General features: G+C 47.6%; 1 protein-coding gene across 1 annotated transcript in view; it reads right to left on the bottom strand.

Annotated features, from left to right (window-relative positions):
- LOC306922275 (adenylate cyclase type 9-like) overlaps positions 1–9,795 on the bottom strand; it is a 51,970-nt gene extending 42,175 nt beyond the window's left edge. Inside the window, exon 1 of the mRNA XM_079499739.1 lies at positions 5,916–9,795. Coding sequence (XP_079355865.1) covers positions 5,916–7,809 — 1,894 coding nt within the window. The 5' untranslated portion in view covers positions 7,810–9,795. The remainder of the gene's footprint in view (positions 1–5,915) is intronic.

A 9,795-nucleotide genomic window follows, 5' to 3' on the forward strand; every position in this document is an offset into this window, starting at 1 on the left:
GCCCACTGCTGCGTGAGAAGACAAATTCCTACCACTGAGCTAAGAAGACATAACACCTTGTTGGCTAGGAGAGATATCGCACTTATGAGCTTCAGGCAGTCTACATTTATCAATGGAACAGCAGGGAGACCACGTCGTCCAACCGCTGCAGATGTGCTAGTTACATTGTATTAACATACTAACACATACCAACATACAGTTGGGTGCCACCGATATTGTCCCTTATGATTTGACCCATTTAGGCCTGACCTCAACATTTTAAAAAATCCTTCTAAATCCTCCAGTTTTCTGAAATAAATATTTTCACGATTTTTCAAAAATAGCAGACCTACAAGCTCGTAGCGCGCCACTCGGTGGCGCGCTATGAGCTTGTAGATCTGCTATTTTTCAATAGCTAAATTATAACATAATGTTTAAAACACCAAAAGGGGTCCTTTTGCGCAGATCACGCAAACCTCAGCAAAAAGAAAAGGACAATATCGATGGCCTCCAACTGTACAATACATTTATATTATATTCATTACAATATGTTCTGATTGCAGCCTTAACGGCATCTCTCCCCATTTCTCTCCTTTTGTTTCCCTTTATTCCAGCAAATTCCTTGCTCTACTACTTTGTCAGCTCTCCTGTGCTTTGAGCTCATCGAGTTCCGCCTACACTTGCTCAATCCCCTGCTATCTCCCGTCTTATCACTCATTCCAATACCTAACAAGGAATGCGTGTGTGCGTGCGTGCACGCGCACGCACACACTCTTACTGGACTACCAAGATTACAGTTGATCTTTGACCACCGCAGTGACAGCCAGACTGTGTAAACCGAACGGGGGAGGAGTGGCGAGGGTTAAACAACACCATGTTGGGTCTCGGGCCTCGGGGCATGACTAGCCTCTGTGTCTTGTCCTCTTTATACAACGTATAAAGTATGGCACACAAACACAGCCACAGGGAGGGAGATATGCATACAGATGTGGTCGGGTTGGAGGGGCACAACAAAGACGCATGACACTTGTCAAAGGGAGAATTTAACACAGAATTGAAGAGGTGCGAGTTCGAGCCAACACTCATCACACTGCAGTTAAACCATCGTTTCATAGGCTTTCTTTCATTAAGGGCCCTTAATGGCTCATTTGTTAGCATCTTCTGCTGTAGTCCATTCTCCGTGGCTGAACTTGACACACACACACACACACACACACACACACACACACACACACACACACACACACACACACACACACACACACACACACACACACACACACACACACACACACACACACACACACACACACACACACACACACACACACACACACACACACACACACACACACACACACACACACACACACACACACACACACACGTTCTCAAAGGCACAGTGATTAAGTGACCAGCCCAGGACACTTGGGATTCACTTCACTCTGCTTCCTTTTGTTTTACAGAAACGCAGTCACTCATCATTCAACCGCAAGGATCGTCGCAATTATGATCTGACAGTGAATCAATATTATTCAGGTGTCTCTACTGCTCCCCTCCTCTCCATTCTTCTCCTCTTCCTGCACATTGCATACATAAAAAGATGTATAAAAAGCACAACGGAAATCTTATCTGCAACATATTGGCTACATGGCATATTGTCAATAGCCAGAAAATACTTGACTTTAAATATATTTTTGTCACATTTGGTTGTGTTCATGACACCTGACGTTGCCATTGAAAACACTTTTCATGACCCCATGACCGAGGCAAAGAAACAACAATCACCAAGCATCATCAGTCTTATCTGACTTCATCTGGTCTATGTCTGACTCGACGTCTACGAATGCTGCCTCCAACACAATTTACTTGCTATGTATAGCTGCAGTAAGTGTATGAGACCATTCAACCATGCAACTGAAAAGCCAACCTGGTGGATATTTCAAATCTTTGTCAGAAGAAGGTTCAGCCTAGTGAGGCTAGGCTGATCGTTGTGAAAAAGAAATTCCCGCTGCATATTTAAGTGGCCTATCTGATTTACTCCAGACTAAACGCACACACACGCGCACACACACGCACGATGTGCCAGCCTGTACCAAATGGAGCAGTGGTTCAAGGTTCAAGGCTTTAAAATGCACCGCCACCAAATACTTATCAACCTGAATGGAGCCACACCGTCATGAATAAACCCTCGTTCGTAAAGTACCTATTTATACACGTCTAAAAATAGACACTCTCTCACGTGTGCACGCACATGCATATACGCCGCTGGGCTGGCATGCACACACACGCACGCACAAATACACTCACAATCTCTCACACAGACACACACACACACAAGCCTGAGAACTCCACGACCTCGTTTCCCCAAGTAACAATACTCCACAACGGGAGTACGACGGGGTATAAATCAGGCTTAAAAAGGCATTAACACAGCAGTTACAGATACAGGCAGGATATAAAGACCCGGCTAAACAAAAAAAACTAAAAAGGGCAGGACACAAACTGCAGCCCTCACCACCTGCAGTGAAATACGAGTGTGTTTATGTTCTTTGACAGAGAGCTAGATGGCACTAACTGGACTGGAAAAGAGCGATTGGACGAAAGATAAACACAGTCTGGCACACACCGATGGAGAGGGACAAGTCTAGGAGTGGCCAGCAGCAATGTGACAGATGCACAGATGTGGGGGGTGTTAGCCATCCACAGGATCAGGACACAGGAGAACAGGTTAAAAGTGCAGTGTTCGTTTGTAGGTATACAAGCTCCTCTGGGAGTGTAACCTACAAATGTAACCATTTGATTACAGTTGTCAAACAAAGAGTATGCACTGTGTACACACAACACACAGTAATATGTTGAATGTCCAACAACAAAACAGTAATGCTGAAACAAATAATGAACATGTACTTGTATTTGCTCAGAGATATACAGATATGGAGTGTGTGTAATGTGTGTGTGTGTGTGTGTGTGTGTGTGTGTGTGTGTGTGTGTGTGTGTGTGTGTGTGTGTGTGTGTGTGTGCACGCACGCGGACTGTGCATGCTTCGCTTGTGTGTGTGACTGTGTACATGCGTGAGCGTGTCTTTCTAAGGGAGCGGAGAGGAGTTAGAAAGAAAGAAAAATAGAGGGAAGGAAAACTTGAAGGCCGGCTTTCAGGTGGATGGGTTGCTGTGCTGTGTGATCCACAGCAAAGCTGCGTGACTCAGACCGGCAGCAGCGCTATAAAACAGTGTTACACAACAGGGGCACAGGCCACATGCAAGTGACAGGTGATCTGAGAGAGGGAGGGGAAGAGGAGACAGACAGGGAAAGAGAATAGAGGAAAACATACAGGATGAGAGGAAGAGAGGACAAAACAAAGACACCAGTTGAGACAGACAGAAGTAGAGTTGAGGAACAGGTAAGGTAGTGTCTGATGGTATCGTATGACGGTATCGCGTGCTAAAGTTACGATAAATGATCTACGAGTTCAAAATGCATCGTGATGCAACTCACTGTGAGCTTGATGACATATGAAGTGGCGGATGAAGAAATGCAAATAATGAAGCAAAGATAGAGAGAGAGAGAGAGAGAGAGAGAGAGAGAGAGCACAACAAGTGAGGAGCAACAAAAAGCGGCAGATGAAGACAAATGTCGAGGTGTCAGCTTTGAGAAAAAAGGTGTCAATGTGTCACTCTGCAAGTGCTTGTCAATCCTGAAATAGGCAACAGTGGACATGTATAGAAGTGCTGTCTCTGTGAGGCCCGCCATAAGGACTGACGATAGGAGACCTAACATTAGATTAGCCCAGGAGGAATTCCCTACTCCAACGATCATCCCCTGATGAGTGATGAGTCCTTTTAAAAGACAGTAAACCGCAGCAAACGGATGCGTCTGTTTACTGTGGTGTTGCTATGACAACTGAATATCCCTCGGGATCAATAAAAAAAAGGGTCTATCTATTAACAGAAAGCTGTGTGCTAATCCAACACATTATGCCAATCCAACACATTATACTGTAGGTTAACAAAAGGCAAACGCCAAAAGGTAACGTCGTCACACAGAAAACTGTCCAGCATGGAGTACCACACTGTCTGTCACACACAAACATGAGAAGTTCCATTGTTCAGTAAACTGCAGAGAGCCAACTTCTTTCACTATACTTTGTTGACCAGGACTCACCGGAGTCACCTAGGGATCTATACCCTCTAGGTACCCTCTGAATCAAATTTCTTTCAATTTCTTCAAAAACAGTAAGCCAACAAACAAGCGCTAGTGCGACTATTTTTGCCAAATGTTCACTCGGGTAGAGTCGGGTTCATATGGCAAGTCGTTGACAAACATTTTGCATCAAAGTATGCATTAACCTTAGGTAAATATATCTCTACAATAGATGAATGGAGTCAGGTGATACTTGTATACACGGTGATATGTATCTACTATCATATATCGTACACTCATGTGAGGCCCTGTAGCCCTTGGTATGAAATGAATACATCTCTGACTGCACCAACATTAATGAGATAATAGATTTACAGTACATTGCACTTGGATAGGTGCTGAATGAAAGATTTTGGAAGCAAATTTAAATGTATAATTTGCAGCTCTGCTACTGCACATCATATCAAGTTGTACTGTAGTACACTGCTACTGACCACAGTATGACATCCAATCTACACAAACCAAGCAACTATTCTCTTATTGCCATAATCTTTTGATCTGGCAACCTCATGTGGGTATTCCTTCCGTCGTGACATGGCTGTCAACAGGATCAACTGGTCATATGACATACTTACAGTAGATGATTTCTCGGCAGGCATGATTTAATGACCATGAGTTCGCATGACTAGATGCCCTGGTGTTATCGTAGTGGTACACTCACACAGACAGTTAACTTTAAACTAGCTTTCAAAACTAAATTACTTTAACCTATTTATAGGCAAATGTTAACCACTTAAATCACATAATTATTTAACCGTATTCACAAGGGCTCTATAATAGGCCGCCTCCTGTTTTCGCTCAGTTCTACATATCTTTGCCAAAAGTAGCTGATCACAGCCGGTCACGATGTTATGCATTGTGAGCTTGTAGATCTGCTATTATGACTGAATGTGAGGCCCAGAATAGGGATGCCAGGGTTCATGTAGTTAAAAAAGAATCACACCTGTGTGATTATCATCGTACATCATCATCTCATTCCAGCCAATCAGAATTTGCGTCCTCACCTTCGTGATGTTCAATGTTTGTTTGTGTTTACACAAACACTCAAAATTGTCCATTCATTGTCAATGGCAATTAATGTTTGTGTAGGACAAAGTTTGTGTTTCCACACATACTAAAATCTGTAGGAGGGGCTATCACCTCTCAAAAAATAAAGAAATCTCAATTAAAAATATGTTCAAAAATAGCAATACAAGCTTGGCTATTTTTGCTTTTTTGAGATAGGGCTTAAATGGTTAATTTGCATGGAAACCTTACTAAAACGGAAATGTCTTTATTGTCTTGTTACCATCTCCATACGAATGTGCCCTTTGCTCTATGCATTCTGCGATTAACCTGTTGAGTGCTTTATAAACAAATGTGACATGCTTTGAGTTTGTTGACAACTAATTTAAAATGAATGATTGACCGCAAAACGTAATACTTTAAATGAAAACAAAAAAATCATTAACCCAAAGACACTTGACAGTCCAGCTGACCACTGCATCTCACAACACAATATGCAAGTCATCCACCTTAGCTCATAATTCATCCATAAAAAGCCTAAAATATCTGTCCGGAGTCTCACAAGGCTCTATACTAGGCCCCTCCTGTTTTCACTGCACTAAATATCTTTGCCGAAAATACAATACAATACATCTACAAGCTCAACGCGACACCTTGTGAACTTGTATTTCTGCTATTTTCACTGACCGTGCTTAAGAATTCAGAGGTGAAATTATACATCTGTCTTACCCTTCAGTTTCTCCATCACGCTCTGCCCTGCCCTCTCGGACACCCTCCCGTCCTCCCTCTGGTAGCGGTCGTCCAGGAAGCGAGCCGTGGCCTCGGACAGGTGGACCTTGCCCGCCACGCCCAGCTGCTCCATCAGGTTGGCCAGGTTGACGTCGTTGGACCACACGTCGAACTTGAAACGCTTCATCCCCAGGATGCCGCACAGAACCGTGCCCGTGTGGACGCCCACGCGCATGTCCACCGTCTCGCACTTCTCCTGGCAGAACTGCTCGATGGCCTGGATCATGCCCAGGCCCATCTCCACGCAGCAGTAGGCGTGGTCCGGCCTGGGCTCCGGGCAGCCGGCCACGCAGTAGTAGCAGTCGCCCAGGGTGCTGATCTTCTCGCAGCAGGTGAGCTCGCAGAGGCGATCGAAGCGCCCAAACAGGTCGTTGAGGAGGCCCACCAGGGCAGGCGCCGTCTTATTGGCGGACATCCTGGTGAAGCCCACGATGTCGGCGAACAGGATGCTGACAGACTCCATGCGTTTCATGTTGAAGGGCCTGAAGATGATCTGGCCCCGGGGGATGGATGTTTTCTTGCGCTTGTGATGGTGGTGGTTCTTGGGGCTGGCTGCGTTCGATGACGATCCTCCGCCACCACCTCCTCCTCCGCCCACCGACACGGCCGATGCCGAGCAGGCCCCGGTGGAGTAACGTTTGCCCGAATTCTCTCCGCCGCCGCCCTCGTCGTCGCCCTGCTTCATCAGCTCATCCGCCACCCTCCGGGGCATGACCGAATGGATCATGCGTTCCTTCAGGGCCTTCTCCACCTCCAGGTCCTTGCCGTGCATGATGGCCTGGCCCACTTTGAGGAAGGTGCTGCGCGATCGCACCTCCGACATGATGAACAGGTGGATGCCAATGACATGAGCACAGAGGTGGAGCAGGGCTTTAGCGGGCACCAGCCAGTGAAGGGTGTCTCCATCCCAGTCAGAACCGGACCCACCTCCTACCGATCCGGTACTGTCATATGTCCTCTGGAGCAGCGGCAGCCACCCCAAGGTCTCAAATAACACCGAGTACAGGAGCCCCAGTAGCACAGAGGCATACAGACGGACATGGAGAACACTGTATAGCAACAACAGTACTTCTGTACACAGGGAGAATGTGCCCACGGGGGAAATGCAGGGGGCCTTGTCTGGGGTTGGATAGGTGGAATTCTGACGCCAGGCCCATTCCAGGTCAGAATAGCCTGCGGTCTGGATCTGTGGAGCTAAGGTAATGGCAAATGTCACGACGATCAAGAGCAAGGAGGCCTGGTTGTACAGGAGTGTGTAGAGGTGGGTTAAAGTAAAGCAAAACAGCAGCACCAGTAGCAGGACAAAGGCTGATATGGGGGCAAGGAAGGTCACGGGGTCACAGCGCTCACTGTTGACGCCGAAGTACACGCCCCAGAGGACAGCCGCTACGGCCAGGTAGAACAGGACGTAGCGAAACCGCCGCTGGGTCTGAGGGAAGCATCGCTCTCGACATGCCTCTTCCAAGATGGAAGAGTCGAACTTGGGGTCCCAGCACTGGGCGGCAGAACGTTCAAAGAGCGGTGGCACCTTCCTCTGGGGGCGCACAGTGGTCATGAAAGGCGGTCTCATCCCAGACTCACCAGAGCTGCAACTGGACGATATGCTGTATTTGTGTGGGCCTGCAGGGTTCACTTTATTCACAGCCCCATAGCTGCCGCCTCCACCACTGTTGGTAGTCCGTAGCGGCTCGTGGTGATACTGCTGTTGGTGGTGCACGTGTGGTGCACTGTTGGCAATCCGCACCGTCACAGCTCCATCCCCGCTGGAGTCGCAGCTCACTTCGGTGCCATGCCCATGCATGACAAGCTGCCGGTGTTGTTGCAGAGTGGCCATATTGTACTGGTGGAGTGGGGTGGAGGGAGCATGCACTAATAATGTCTTCTTTAATGATGGCAGGTGGCGGTGGCTGGCAGGCGATCAGGCGGGTTGTGGGGGCGCGGTGTGTGCGCGCATCTGGCACAGTGAGAAGGCAGGGGGGAGAGCTGCTGAGAGGTGTTTGTTGGAATGAGCAAACTGCATGAATCGTGCGCACGGTAGAGACGTCGTTACTACGCACAAGGTAGCCCTGCTGCACACTCACTCAATATGAAACTGGCCGTTCCAGCTTCTTGAGTAGTTCATTATCCGACCCCGGTATTACGTCAGTACTCACATTCCACGGACTTCTTCTTCTTCGGAGGCTCTTGAGCTGTCCGGTTCGAGCCCCTTGTTTGTCTCCAGCTGCGGCAAATACACTGTCATTACGCTTTCTCCCTCCAGAAAGGAACATTCTTCTCGGAAAGGGGCTTGTAACCATGGAATAATAAACGCCCATGCGAACGCGGCTTCATTGCCTGAAATCCTCTCCTCTGGCTGCACACTGTTTATTCTACCGCTGACAGTGACAGCTTACGTCAGGAAAAAAAAAGTCTGGCGTTGAAAAAAGGGGGGGGTTTGGGGACCTAATTTATCTTGCGTAAAAACAGCCTACTTAATGTTTAAGACCAGTGGTTCGCTGGGCTGTGACAACTTGTTGAGCCACCCACGGTTGTTTTCAGGACGCATTTCCAACGGCCAAACAAATGGCTGCAAAAGTTACAGAGTCCCCCCTTATCTACTCAACACACTCGGTCCATTTTACAGTCAGCCCCCTGTTCCTTTCCCCTCTCTCTCTGTCTGTCAGGCATGAGTCAATGCTGTTTCAACCCAGACGTCTTTCCTCTTCACCCACTTCTTCGCTGAGCAAATGTTCTAAATTTGAATGAATATTATGGAGCCGTGTCGGTCCACCACGACGTCCGAAATGACAAGAGGACGGTGCGTGGTCGCTCGGTGCAACAGGCGGGCCTGTCCCACGGATCCAACCACGTCTTTTCCTGAACTCCCTGTCCGGATCTCCACCGTTTATTCCCCCTCTTCCAAGACGTCGGGGGTGGCGAGGTTGTAATTTGACCACGTCTGGATCGAAAGAGAAGTGCTGAAAATACTGACCATGGATATTATCTTAGATTGGCTTCTGTTGGGAGTGTCACTAACTTGTTGCGCACAGTTGGCAAAAACATAAAGCTACCAAGAACAGCCCCGGAATAGGCGAGTCTATAAATAGTGATGATCAAATCAAGTATCGGGCTAAAAAAACTCTTGAAATAATCACTCCAACGACGTAGAACTCTTGAGTGCGTAGCCTATTATATGTTCAACTTTAGTTCTGCCAGAATAAACCGCCCGACACCAAAAACAACTGCTCCAAACCATGAAGGCATGAAAAACGCATCCAGAATGTCAGATATATACTTCCCCCTGTGTCCAAAAAAGCCTCCAAACTTTTCCCAGGCCGTATTTCCTGCGTTGTAACTTGTGAGCGGACACACTCACTGTAGGCTGCTCTTCTTGCTGAGTTTAGGTTGGGAATTTCCTCCAGGCTGCATTCCCCAATGAAGCCCAAATCCCTTGAGCAACAACCCCCTTGATCGAGTTCCCCGTCGTGCTCGATGATCAAGCAGCGCACACTGCGCTGTCTTCTTATCTCCCCACGAATTCCTCAGGTCTGGACAGCGCTAGTTTTCACTGGCATGCATGTTGCTCAACAAACACAACATTGTGCGCTTCTCTCTCTCTCTCTCTCTCTCTCTCTCTCTCTCTGTGTGTGTGTGTTGTAGATTCCTCCTCCTTTGGCCACTGATTAGCCACCCTTCTGTCCGATCAAGCTTTCTTCTTGAACAGCAAAGAAAACACTGTTGAGTTTCTGGGGGTCTTTCCGTCTACCCAGGCGAGGGTAATAACTGTGCTCCCGACGCTGCCACCATCTTCCCTGACTGTGTCGGAAATTCTCCCCCAGCT

The sequence above is a fragment of the Electrona antarctica genome (genome assembly GCF_951216825.1).
Source record: "Electrona antarctica genome assembly, chromosome: 4".
Taxonomy (NCBI): domain Eukaryota; kingdom Metazoa; phylum Chordata; class Actinopteri; order Myctophiformes; family Myctophidae; genus Electrona; species Electrona antarctica.